The sequence below is a fragment of the Scyliorhinus torazame genome, chromosome 24 (assembly GCF_047496885.1).
Source record: "Scyliorhinus torazame isolate Kashiwa2021f chromosome 24, sScyTor2.1, whole genome shotgun sequence".
NCBI lineage: Eukaryota > Metazoa > Chordata > Chondrichthyes > Carcharhiniformes > Scyliorhinidae > Scyliorhinus > Scyliorhinus torazame.
The window spans coordinates 16,704,718-16,718,712 of NC_092730.1; the positions used below are offsets into that span (position 1 = coordinate 16,704,718).

Sequence of the window (13,995 nt, forward strand, 5' to 3'; positions counted from 1 at the left end):
TCATCCAGCCCCTACAACCCTCCCTATCTCTGTAACTTCCTCCAGCCCCGACAACCCTCCCTATCGCTGTAACCTCCTCCAGCCCCTACAACCCTCCCTATCTCTGTAACCTCCTCCAGCCCCTACAACCCTCCCTATCGCTGTAACCTCCTCCAGCCCCTACAACCCTCCCTATCTCTGTAACTTCCTCCAGCCCCTACAACCCTCCCTATCTCTGTATCCTCCTCCAGCCCCAACAACCCTCCCTATCTCTGTAACCTCCTCCAGCCCCTACAACCCTCCCAATCTCTGTATCCTCCTCCAGCCCCGACAACCCTCCCTATCTCTGTAACCTCCTCCAGCCCGGACACCCCTCCCTATCTCTGTATTCTCCTCCAGCCCCTACAACCCTCCCTATCTCTGTAACCTCCTCCAGCCCCGACAACCCTCCCTATCTCTGTAACTTCCTCCAGCCCCGACAACCCTCCCTATCTCTGTAACCTCCTCCAGCCCCTACAACCCTCCCTATCTCTGTAACCTCCTCCAGCCCCTACAACCCTCCCTATCTCTGTAACTTCTTCCAGCCCCGACAACCCTCCCTATCGCTGTAACCTCCTCCAGCCCCTACAACCCTCCCTATCTCTGTAACTTCCTCCAGCCCCTACAACCCTCCCTATCTCTGTATCCTCCTCCAGCCCCAACAACCCTCCCTATCTCTGTAACCTCCTCCAGCCCCTACAACCCTCCCTATCTCTGTATCCTCCTCCAGCCCCTACAACCCTCCCTATCTCTGTAACCTCCTCCAGCCCGGACACCCCTCCCTATCTCTGTAACCTCCTCCAGCCCCTACAACCCTCCCTATCTCTGTATCCTCCTCCTAGCCCTTACACCCCTCCCTATCTCTGTAACCTCCTCCAGCCCCTACAACCCTCCCTATCTCTGTATCCTCCTCCTAGCCCTTACACCCCTCCCTATCTCTGTAACCTCCTCCAGCCCCTACAACCCTCCCTATCTCTGTAACTTCCTCCAGCCCCTACAACCCTCCCTATCTCTGTAACCTCCTCCAGCCCCTACAACCCTCCCTATCTCTGTAACTTCCTCCAGCCCCTACAACCCTCCCTATCTCTGTAACTTCCTCCAGCCCCGACAACCCTCCCTATCGCTGTAACCTCCTCCAGCCCCTACAACCCTCCCTATCTCTGTAACTTCCTCCAGCCCCTACAACCCTCCCTATCTCTGTATCCTCCTCCAGCCCCAACAACCCTCCCTATCTCTGTAACCTCCTCCAGCCCCTACAACCCTCCCTATCTCTGTATCCTCCTCCAGCCCCGACAACCCTCCCTATCTCTGTAACTTCCTCCAGCCCCTACAGCCCTCCCTATCTCTGTATCCTCCTCCAGCCCCAACAACCCTCCCTATCTCTGTAACCTCCTCCAGCCCCTACAACCCTCCCTATCTCTGTATCCTCCTCCAAACCCCACAACCCTCCCTACCTCTGTAACCTCCTCCAGCCCCGACAACCCTCCCTATCTCTGTAATCTCCTCCAATCCCATACAACCCTCCCTATCTCTGTAATCTCCTCCAGCCCCGACAACCCTCACTATCTCTGTAACCTCCTCCAGCCCCGACAACCCTCCCTATCTCTGTGACCTCCTCCAGCCCACAACCCTCCGTTTTTCTGTTACCTCCTCCAGCCCCGACAACCCTCCCTATCGCTGTAACCTCCTCCAATCCCATACAACCCTCCCTATCTCTGTAACCTCCTCCAGCCCCGACAACCCTCCCTATCTCTGTAACCTCCTCCAGCCCCTACAACCCACCCTATCTCCGTATCCTCCTCCAGCCCCGACAACCCTCCCTATCTCTGTAACCTCCTTCAGCCCCTACGACCCTCCCTATCTCTGTAACCTCCTTCAGCCCCTACAACCCTCCCTATCTCTGAACCTCCTTCAGCCCCTACAACCCTGCCTATCTCTGTAAACTCCACCAACCCCTACAACAATCCCTATCTGTAACCCACTACAACCCACCCAATCGCTGTAACCCCCTCCAGCCCCTACGACCCTCCCTATCTCTGTAACCTCCTCCAGCCCCTACAACCTTCCCTATCTCTGTAACCTCCTCCAGCCCCGACAACCCTCCCTATCTCTGTAACCTCCTCCAGCCCCTACAACCCTCCCTATCTCTGTAACCTCCTTCAGCCCCGACAACCCTCCCTGTCTCTGTAACCTCCTCCAGCCCCTACAACCCTCCCTATCTCTGTAACCTCCTCCAGTCCCTACAACCCTCCCTATCTCTGTAACCTCCTCCAGCCCCGACATCCCTCCCTATCTCTGTAACCTCCACCAGCCCCTACAACCCTCCCTATCTCTCTAACCTCCACCAGCCCCTACAACCCTCCCTATCTCTGTATTCTCCTCCAGCCCCTACAACGCTCCCTATCTCTGTAACCTCTTCCAGCCCCTACAACCCTCCCTATCTCTGTAACCTCCTCCAGCCCGGACACCCCTCCCTATCTCTGTAACCTCCTCCAGCCCCTACAACCCTCCCTATCTCTGTAACCTCCTCCAGCCCCTACAACCCTCCCTATCTCTGTAACCTCCACCAGCCCCTACAACCCTTCCTATCTCTGTATTCTCCTCCAGCCCCTACAACCCTCCCTATCTCTGTAACCTCCTCCAGCCTGGACACCCCTCCCTATCTCTGTAATCTCCTCCAGCCCCTACAACCCTCCGTATCTCTGTAACCTCCTCCAGCCCCTACAACCCTCCCTATCACTGTAACTTCCTCCAGCCCCGACAACCCTCCCTATCTCTGTAACCTCCTCCAGCCCCGACAACCCTCCCTATCTCTGTAACCTCCTCCAGCCCCTACAACCCTCCCTATCTCTGTAACTTCCTCCAGCCCCGACAACCCTCCCTATCTCTGTATCCTCCTCCAGCCCCTACAACCCTCCCTATCTCTGTATCCTCCTCCTAGCCCTTACACCCCTCCCTATCTCTGTAACCTCCTCCAGCCCCTACAACCCTCCCTATCTCTGTAACTTCCTCCAGCCCCGACAACCCTCCCTGTCTCTGTATCCTCCTCCAGCCCCTACAACCCTCCCTATCTCTGTAACCTCCTCCAGCCCCGACAACCCTCCCTATCTCTGTAACTTCCTCCAGCCCCGACAACCCTCCCTATCTCTGTAACCTCCTCCAGCCCCTACAACCCTCCCTATCTCTGTAACCTCGTCCAGCCCCTACAACCCTCCCTATCTCTGTAACTTCCTCCAGCCCCGACAACCCTCCCTATCGCTGTAACCTCCTCCAGCCCCTACAACCCTCCCTATCTCTGTAACTTCCTCCAGCCCCTACAACCCTCCCTATCTCTGTATCCTCCTCCAGCCCCAACAACCCTCCCTATCTCTGTAACCTCCTCCAGCCCCTACAACCCTCCCTATCTCTGTATCCTCCTCCAGCCCCTACAACCCTCCCTATCTCTGTAACCTCCTCCAGCCCGGACACCCCTCCCTATCTCTGTAACCTCCTCCAGCCCCTACAACCCTCCCTATCTCTGTATCCTCCTCCTAGCCCTTACACCCCTCCCTATCTCTGTAACCTCCTCCAGCCCCTACAACCCTCCCTATCTCTGTATCATCCTCCTAGCCCTTACACCCCTCCCTATCTCTGTAACCTCCTCCAGCCCCTACAACCCTCCCTATCTCTGTATCCTCCTCCTAGCCCTTACACCCCTCCCTATCTCTGTAACCTCCTCCAGCCCCTACAACCCTCCCTATCTCTGTAACTTCCTCCAGCCCCTACAACCCTCCCTATCTCTGTAACCTCCTCCAGCCCGGACACCCCTCCCTATCTCTGTAACCTCCTCCAGCCCCTACAACCCTCCCTATCTCTGTATCCTCCTCCTAGCCCTTACACCCCTCCCTATCTCTGTAACCTCCTCCAGCCCCTACAACCCTCCCTATCTCTGTATCCTCCTCCTAGCCCTTACACCCCTCCCTATCTCTGTAACCTCCTCCAGCCCCTACAACCCTCCCTATCTCTGTATCCTCCTCCTAGCCCTTACACCCCTCCCTATCTCTGTAACCTCCTCCAGCCCCTCCAACCCTCCCTATCTCTGTAACTTCCTCCAGCCCCTACAACCCTCCCTATCTCTGTAACCTCCTCCAGCCCGGACACCCCTCCCTATCTCTGTAACCTCCTCCAGCCCCTACAACCCTCCCTATCTCTGTATCCTCCTCCTAGCCCTTACACCCCTCCCTATCTCTGTAACCTCCTCCAGCCCCTACAACCCTCCCTATCTCTGTATCCTCCTCCTAGCCCTTACACCCCTCCCTATCTCTGTAACCTCCTCCTGCCCCTACAACCCTCCCTATCTCTGTAACCTCCTCCAGCCCGGACACCCCTCCCTATCTCTGTAACCTCCTCCAGCCCCTACAACCCTCCCTATCTCTGTATCCTCCTCCTAGCCCTTACACCCCTCCCTATCTCTGTAACCTCCTCCAGCCCCTACAACCCTCCCTATCTCTGTAACTTCCTCCAGCCCCTACAACCCTCCCTATCTCTGTAACTTCCTCCAGCCCCGACAACCCTCCCTATCGCTGTAACCTCCTCCAGCCCCTACAACCCTCCCTATCTCTGTAACTTCCTCCAGCCCCTACAACCCTCCCTATCTCTGTATCCTCCTCCAGCCCCAACAACCCTCCCTATCTCTGTAACCTCCTCCAGCCCCTACACCCCTCCCTATCTCTGTAACCTCCTCCTGCCCCTACAACCCTCCCTATCTCTGTAACCTCCTCCAGCCCGGACACCCCTCCCTATCTCTGTAACCTCCTCCAGCCCCTACAACCCTCCCTATCTCTGTATCCTCCTCCGAGCCCTTACACCCCTCCCTATCTCTGTAACCTCCTCCAGCCCCTACAACCCTCCCTATCTCTGTAACTTCCTCCAGCCCCTACAACCCTCCCTATCTCTGTAACTTCCTCCAGCCCCGACAACCCTCCCTATCGCTGTAACCTCCTCCAGCCCGGACACCCCTCCCTATCTCTGTATTCTCCTCCAGCCCCTACAACCCTCCCTATCTCTGTAACCTCCTCCAGCCCCTACAACCGTCCCTATCTCTGTAACTTCCTCCAGCCCCTACAACCCTCCCTATCTCTGTATCCTCCTCCAGCCCCAACAACCCTCCCTATCTCTGTAACCTCCTCCAGCCCCTACAACTCTCCCTATCTCTGTATCCTCCTCCAGCCCCTACAACCCTCCCTATCTCTGTAACCTCCTCCAGCACGGACACCCCTCCCTATCTCTGTAACCTCCTCCAGCCCCTACAACCCTCCCTATCTCTGTATCCTCCTCCTAGCCCTTACACCCCTCCCTATCTCTGTAACCTCCTCCAGCCCCTACAACCCTCCCTATCTCTGTAACTTCATCCAGCCCCTACAACCCTCCCTATCTCTGTAACTTCCTCCAGCCCCGACAACCCTCCCTATCGCTGTAACCTCCTCCAGCCCCTACAACCCTCCCTATCTCTGTAACCTCCTCCAGCCCCTACAACCCTCCCTATCGCTGTAACCTCCTCCAGCCCCTACAACCCTCCCTATCTCTGTAACTTCCTCCAGCCCCTACAACCCTCCCTATCTCTGTATCCTCCTCCAGCCCCAACAACCCTCCCTATCTCTGTAACCTCCTCCAGCCCCTACAACCCTCCCTATCTCTGTATCCTCCTCCAGCCCCGACAACCCTCCCTATCTCTGTAACCTCCTCCAGCCCGGACACCCCTCCCTATCTCTGTATTCTCCTCCAGCCCCTACAACCCTCCCTATCTCTGTAACCTCCTCCAGCCCCGACAACCCTCCCTATCTCTGTAACTTCCTCCAGCCCCGACAACCCTCCCTATCTCTGTAACCTCCTCCAGCCCCTACAACCCTCCCTATCTCTGTAACCTCCTCCAGCCCCTACAACCCTCCCTATCTCTGTAACTTCTTCCAGCCCCGACAACCCTCCCTATCGCTGTAACCTCCTCCAGCCCCTACAACCCTCCCTATCTCTGTAACTTCCTCCAGCCCCTACAACCCTCCCTATCTCTGTATCCTCCTCCAGCCCCAACAACCCTCCCTATCTCTGTAACCTCCTCCAGCCCCTACAACCCTCCCTATCTCTGTATCCTCCTCCAGCCCCTACAACCCTCCCTATCTCTGTAACCTCCTCCAGCCCGGACACCCCTCCCTATCTCTGTAACCTCCTCCAGCCCCTACAACCCTCCCTACCTCTGTATCCTCCTCCTAGCCCTTACACCCCTCCCTATCTCTGTAACCTCCTCCAGCCCCTACAACCCTCCCTATCTCTGTATCCTCCTCCTAGCCCTTACACCCCTCCCTATCTCTGTAACCTCCTCCAGCCCCTACAACCCTCCCTATCTCTGTAACTTCCTCCAGCCCCTACAACCCTCCCTATCTCTGTAACCTCCTCCAGCCCCTACAACCCTCCCTATCTCTGTAACTTCCTCCAGCCCCTACAACCCTCCCTATCTCTGTAACTTCCTCCAGCCCCGACAACCCTCCCTATCGCTGTAACCTCCTCCAGCCCCTACAACCCTCCCTATCTCTGTAACTTCCTCCAGCCCCTACAACCCTCCCTATCTCTGTATCCTCCTCCAGCCCCAACAACCCTCCCTATCTCTGTAACCTCCTCCAGCCCCTACAACCCTCCCTATCTCTGTATCCTCCTCCAGCCCCGACAACCCTCCCTATCTCTGTAACTTCCTCCAGCCCCTACAGCCCTCCCTATCTCTGTATCCTCCTCCAGCCCCAACAACCCTCCCTATCTCTGTAACCTCCTCCAGCCCCTACAACCCTCCCTATCTCTGTATCCTCCTCCAGCCCCTACAACCCTCCCTATCTCTGTAACCTCCTCCAGCCCGGACACCCCTCCCTATCTCTGTAACCTCCTCCAGCCCCTACAACCCTCCCTATCTCTGTATCCTCCTCCTAGCCCTTACACCCCTCCCTATCTCTGTAACCTCCTCCAGCCCCTACAACCCTCCCTATCTCTGTATCCTCCTCCTAGCCCTTACACCCCTCCCTATCTCTGTAACCTCCTCCAGCCCCTACAACCCTCCCTATCTCTGTAACTTCCTCCAGCCCCTACAACCCTCCCTATCTCTGTAACCTCCTCCAGCCCCTACACCCCTCCCTATCTCTGTAACCTCCTCCTGCCCCTACAACCCTCCCTATCTCTGTAACCTCCTCCAGCCCGGACACCCCTCCCTATCTCTGTAACCTCCTCCAGCCCCTACAACCCTCCCTATCTCTGTATCCTCCTCCTGGCCCTTACACCCCTCCCTATCTCTGTAACCTCCTCCAGCCCCTACAACCCTCCCTATCTCTGTAACTTCCTCCAGCCCCTACAACCCTCCCTATCTCTGTAACTTCCTCCAGCCCCGACAACCCTCCCTATCGCTGTAACCTCCTCCAGCCCCTACAACCCTCCCTATCTCTGTATCCTCCTCCAGCCCCAACAACCCTCCCTATCTCTGTAACCTCCTCCAGCCCCTACAACCCTCCCTATCTCTGTATCCTCCTCCAGCCCCGACAACCCTCCCTATCTCTGTAACTTCCTCCAGCCCCTACAGCCCTCCCTATCTCTGTATCCTCCTCCAGCCCCAACAACCCTCCCTATCTCTGTAACCTCCTCCAGCCCCTACAACCCTCCCTATCTCTGTATCCTCCTCCAGCCCCTACAACCCTCCCTATCTCTGTAACCTCCTCCAGCCCGGACACCCCTCCCTATCTCTGTAACCTCCTCCAGCCCCTACAACCCTCCCTATCTCTGTATCCTCCTCCTAGCCCTTACACCCCTCCCTATCTCTGTAACCTCCTCCAGCCCCTACAACCCTCCCTATCTCTGTATCCTCCTCCTAGCCCTTACACCCCTCCCTATCTCTGTAACCTCCTCCAGCCCCTACAACCCTCCCTATCTCTGTAACTTCCTCCAGCCCCTACAACCCTCCCTATCTCTGTAACCTCCTCCAGCCCCTACACCCCTCCCTATCTCTGTAACCTCCTCCTGCCCCTACAACCCTCCCTATCTCTGTAACCTCCTCCAGCCCGGACACCCCTCCCTATCTCTGTAACCTCCTCCAGCCCCTACAACCCTCCCTATCTCTGTATCCTCCTCCTGGCCCTTACACCCCTCCCTATCTCTGTAACCTCCTCCAGCCCCTACAACCCTCCCTATCTCTGTAACTTCCTCCAGCCCCTACAACCCTCCCTATCTCTGTAACTTCCTCCAGCCCCGACAACCCTCCCTATCGCTGTAACCTCCTCCAGCCCCTACAACCCTCCCTATCTCTGTATTCTCCTCCAGCCCCTACAACCCTCCCTATCTCTGTAACCTCCTCCAGCCCCTACAACCGTCCCTATCTCTGTAACTTCCTCCAGCCCCTACAACCCTCCCTATCTCTGTATCCTGAGATAGTTACAGAGATAGGGACGGTTGTAGGGGCTGGAGGAGGTTACAGAGATAGGGAGGGTTGTAGGGGCTGGAGGAGAATACAGAGATAGGGAGGGGTGTCCGGGCTGGAGGAGGTTACAGAGATAGGGAGGGTTGTCGGGGCTGGAGGAGGATACAGAGATAGGGAGGGTTGTAGGGGCTGGAGGAGGTTACAGAGATAGGGAGGGTTGTTGGGGCTGGAGGAGGATACAGAGATAGGGAGGGTTGTAGGGGCTGGAGGAAGTTACAGAGATAGGGAGGGTTGTAGGGGCTGGAGGAGGTTACAGCGATAGGGAGGGTTGTCGGGGCTGGAGGAAGTTACAGAGATAGGGAGGGTTGTAGGGGCTGGAGGAAGTTACAGAGATAGGGAGGGTTGTAGGGGCTGGAGGAGGTTACAGAGATAGGGAGGGGTGTAAGGGCTCGGAGGAGGATACAGAGATAGGGAGGGTTGTAGGGGCTGGAGGAGGTTACAGAGATAGGGAGGGGTGTCCGGGCTGGAGGAGGTTACAGAGATAGGGAGGGTTGTAGGGGCAGGAGGAGGTTACAGAGATAGGGAGGGGTGTAGGGGCTGGAGGAGGTTACAGAGATAGGGAGGGTTGTTGGGGCTGGAGGAGGATACAGAGATAGGGAGGGTTGTAGGGGCTGGAGGAAGTTACAGAGATAGGGAGGGTTGTAGGGGCTGGAGGAGGTTACAGCGATAGGGAGGGTTGTCGGGGCTGGAGGAAGTTACAGAGATAGGGAGGGTTGTAGGGGCTGGAGGAAGTTACAGAGATAGGGAGGGTTGTAGGGGCTGGAGGAGGTTACAGAGATAGGGAGGGGTGTAAGGGCTAGGAGGAGGATACAGAGATAGGGAGGGTTGTAGGGGCTGGAGGAGGTTACAGAGATAGGGAGGGGTGTCCGGGCTGGAGGAGGTTACAGAGATAGGGAGGGTTGTAGGGGCAGGAGGAGGTTACAGAGATAGGGAGGGGTGTAAGGGCTAGGAGGAGGATACAGAGATAGGGAGGGTTGTAGGGGCTGGAGGAGGTTACAGAGATAGGGAGGGGTGTAAGGGCTAGGAGGAGGATACAGAGATAGGGAGGGTTGTAGGGGCTGGAGGAGGTTACACAGATAGGGAGGGGTGTCCGGGCTGGAGGAGGTTTGGCAGCTGTGCCGAACAGTGTGTCCAGCTTATATTCACACAGCGTGGCCAGCTTATATTCACACAGCGTGGCCAGCTTATATTCACAGCTTATATTCACAACCCTCCCTATCGCTGTAACCTCCTCCAGCCCCTACAACCCTCCCTATCTCTGTAACTTCCTCCAGCCCCTACAACCCTCCCTATCTCTGTATCCTCCTCCAGCCCCAACAACCCTCCCTATCTCTGTAACCTCCTCCAGCCCCTACAACCCTCCCTATCTCTGTATCCTCCTCCAGCCCCGACAACCCTCCCTATCTCTGTAACCTCCTCCAGCCCGGACACCCCTCCCTATCTCTGTATTCTCCTCCAGCCCCTGCACCCCTCCCTATCTCTGTAACCACCTCCAGCCCCGACAACCCTCCCTATCTCTGTAACCTCCTCCAGCCCCGACAACCCTCCCTATCTCTGTAACCTCCTCCAGCCCCGACAACTCTCCCTATCTCTGTATCCTCCTCCAGGCCCTACAGCCCTCCCTATCTCTGTAACCTCCTCCAGCCCCTACAACCCTCCCTATCTCTGTAACCTCCTCCAGCCCCAACAACCCTCCCTATGTCTGTATTCTCCTCCAGCCCCTACAACCCTGCCTATCTCTGTAACCTCCTCCAACCCTCCCTCTCTCTGTAACCTCCTCCAGTCCCAACAACCCTCCCTATCTCTGTATTCTCCTCCAGCCCCTACAGCCCTCCCTATCTCTGTAACCTCCTCCAGTCCCAACAACCCTCCCTATCTCTGTATCCTCCTCCAGCCCCAACAACCCTCCCTATCTCTGTAACCTCCTCCAGCCCCTACAACCCTCCCTATCTCTGTATCCTCCTCCAGCCCCGACACCCCTCCCTACAAGCTGGCCACGCTGTGTGAATATAAGCTGGCCACGCTGTGTGAATATAAGCTGGCCACACTGTGTGAATATAAGCTGGCCACGCTGTGTGAATATAAGCTGGCCACACTGTGTGAATATAAGCTGGACACACTGTTCGGCACAGCTGCCAAACCCTGACTGACCAAGGGGCCTCCCAACTCTTGTGACTTTTGTTTCCAGGACATTGTTATCCAACAAGACGATGAAATTCGACTGAAGGTCGTAGGGACCAGAGTGGATAAAAACGACATTGTGAGTACACAGCCCAATGTTTTGCGAATTATTGTATAATGGCTACCCGCGTACCCGGTGACGAGAGGCTGGACTGCGTATCGAGCAGCCGCCGGGGCGGGGGGTCAGCGAGGGATATTCCCGGAGTATTTTATTCCTGGTCAGCCCCGAGGGGGTTTCGAAATAATTTTCATTCCATCAATGACTCCATCGATGCACCGAGATGCCCGTGTGTGTGTGCACCAACAAACACACAACACGCACACCAACATACACACAACACGCACACCAACATACACACAACACGCACACCAACATACACACAACACGCACACCAACATGCACACAACACGCACACCAACATGCACACAACACGCACACCAACATGCACACAACACGCACACCAACATACACACAACACGCACACCAACATACACACAACACGCACACCAACATACACACAACACGCACACCAACATACACACAACACGCACACCAACATACACACAACACGCACACCAACATACACACAACACGCACACCAACATACACACAACACGCACACCAACATGCACACCAACATGCACACCAACATGCACACCAACATGCACACAACACGCACACCAACATGCACACAACACGCACACCAACATACACACAACACGCACACCAACATACACACAACACGCACACCAACACGCGCACAGCGCGTGCACACAACACTAGCTTAATTTAAAAGGAGCTGCCTTACTGATTTAATTCAATTCCCACCTAGATTCAAATTCCCAAACTCACTCTTAGCTGTGTCTCACTCCTGGCTCTGTCTTCTCTGGCTCACTGGGAGAACACACACGCACACACAACACATAGACAACGCGCGCGCAACGCACAAACACGCGCGTGCAGCGCACAAACACGCGCGTGCAGCGCACAAACACGCGCGTGCAGCGCACAAACACGCGAGTGCACACACCCACAACACAGACACAACCAAACACTCGCCACACGGGGCTGAAGACTCTGACAATACTTTGATGAACGTCACGGGACCCTAGTGCTGGAGGCACATGTCAGGGCCACGGCCGGGTGGAGGAGGCGGGGAGGGGGACCCTGGGTTTGTTTTCCACACGCCGGATTTTACCGACGGGAATTGAATTGCGAGCTGCGGTGACCTTGACACTCTCGTTTCCCTTCCCTTCCAGTTTGCTATTGGCTCTCTGATGGACGACTACTTGGGTGAGTGTGACTGCTGCCTCTGCCCAACGGGGGTTTACGCCGGTCCTGTTCCGCGGGCATCTTCGCTGGACACCGGGTATGGAGTGCACAGCCGAGGCTGAACACTGCCTGCGGGCTGTCACTGGGTGGGGGGCACCAGACCCTATTGTACGAGAGTTAAGTCGGAGGTAGGCTTGAGATGGTGTCAGGTGCCCAGATTGGTGCGCGATGGGAGTGGAGCATTGGTATCGGCCTTGGAGGGAGAGGGGTGGACCTGTTCTTGGATACATCATCGCTCCCAGTGGTTAAACCTTTAATTATCTTCCCTCCTTGCAGGACTTGTGAGCTAAAGCGACCGGCAATCCTTCAGAGCTGGCGGAAGGGAGGGGGGGAGCGGACACGGCCTGAAGATAACACCTTTCCCTCCCGGATACATTCTTCCGTCCCTGCCTCTCGAACGACGCGGCGTCCGCTCGCTGGCTCCCCCCCCCCCCCCACCACCCGAGCCTGTGCTGGTGCGACGGCGATTGATCCAAACGTCCCGCTTTCAGCAGGGTCGGCGAATCGGCGGACTCCCCCCTCTTGTCCGGGGGGGGGGGGGGGGGGGACGCACTTCCGCCGGGGAACCTCCGTAAGCCGGCGCGAAAATCAAATACGGCGAACCGCTGAAAATCTGAACGAGAGAGGCCGCAAACGCTCGGCGGGACTGGCAGCGCCCGAGGGGAGAGAAGGATCCGTGTCCTGGCGGCTCCTCTGCCGAGCCGAAGGACTCTTCCTCGTGTCTCTGAAGAAGAGTGGCAAGGACCCGGGGCGTTGACCCCCTCCCACCGGCTGCTGCCGGACCCGCTGAGCTCGCGTGCCGATTTCTGCCTTCATACCCGCTCCCAATCTGACCAGACGCGGCGATTGAGCTCCTCTTGGGCAGCGGGCACGCCCGCTCACGCCGTCTGCCTTTCCCCAACCGGTGGGTGCCGCCTAATTTACCTACCAGCGTCCTGAGGGTGCACCACCCCCCCCCCCCCCCCCCCATTTTGGTGAGCGTTTTGGCTGCTCCTGTTCATCGGTACGTCTCCGGCATCGAGCGTTTGCCGTGAGTTTTGAAGTCCGCGTCTGGCTGCTGGAGACGAGTGCTGGCGTGTGGGGGGGGGAAAACCTTCCCGATCTGACATTCCTGTGACTGAATATTCCTATAATTTTGTTTGTTTGTATAGAATCGTGCGAGAACAGAATCCAATAAAGAAATACTAATAAACCCGCAAACCTGCTGCTTTGTTTTTGTTCCTGAAGCTGCAACTCCAGGCTTGCTTCTTTCTCTGTTACGTTAAGTTTATTGTTAAAAGTGATGACGTTCGAATCCCGCTCGTCGAAATGGCACAGTCTGGAATGTCGCATCAACTTGTAACTCGATCGACTGATGATAACACTGAGACGGCAGTTACTGTTTGAAGGCAGAACTAGGCCATGGTTGTGGGGGCTGGAGGAGGTTACAGAGATAGGGAGGGTTGTCGGGGCTGGAGGAGGTTACAGAGAGAGGGAGGGTTGTAGGGACTGGAGGAGGTTACAGAGATAGGGAGGGTTGTAGGGGCTGGAGGAGGTTACAGAGATAGGGAGGGTTGTAGGGGCTGGAGGAGGTTACAGAGATAGGGAGGGTTGTCGGGGCTGGAGGAGGTTACAGAGAGAGGGAGGGTTGTAGGGGCTGGAGGAGGTTACAGAGATAGGGAGGGTTGTCGGGGCTGGAGGAGGTTACAGAGATAGGGAAGGGTTGTAGGGGCTGGAGGAGGTTACAGAGATAGGGAGGGTTGTAGGGGCTGGAGGAGGTTACAGGGATAGGGAGGGTTGTCTGGGCTGGAGGAGGTTACAGAGATAGGGAGGGTTGTCGGGGCTGGAGGAGGTTACAGAGAGAGGGAGGGTTGTAGGGGCTGGAGGAGGTTACAGAGATAGGGAGGGTTGTGGGGTTTGGAGGAGGTTACAGAGATAGGGAGTGTTGTCGGGGTGGAGGAGGTTACAGAGATAGGGAGGGTTGTCGGGGCTGGAGGAGGTT

General features: G+C 56.6%; 1 protein-coding gene across 2 annotated transcripts in view; it reads left to right on the forward strand.

The window, feature by feature from the left end:
* Positions 1-13,214, forward strand: part of polr2g (RNA polymerase II subunit G) — a 50,839-nt gene extending 37,625 nt beyond the window's left edge. For both annotated transcript variants that reach the window (XM_072489408.1, XM_072489407.1), the window contains exons 6-8: positions 10,689-10,760; positions 11,942-11,975; positions 12,291-13,214. In XM_072489408.1, the coding sequence (XP_072345509.1) occupies positions 10,689-10,760; positions 11,942-11,975; positions 12,291-12,304 (120 nt within the window). In that variant the 3' untranslated portion in view covers positions 12,305-13,214. The remainder of the gene's footprint in view (positions 1-10,688; positions 10,761-11,941; positions 11,976-12,290) is intronic.
* The last annotated feature ends 781 nt before the right edge of the window (positions 13,215-13,995 follow it).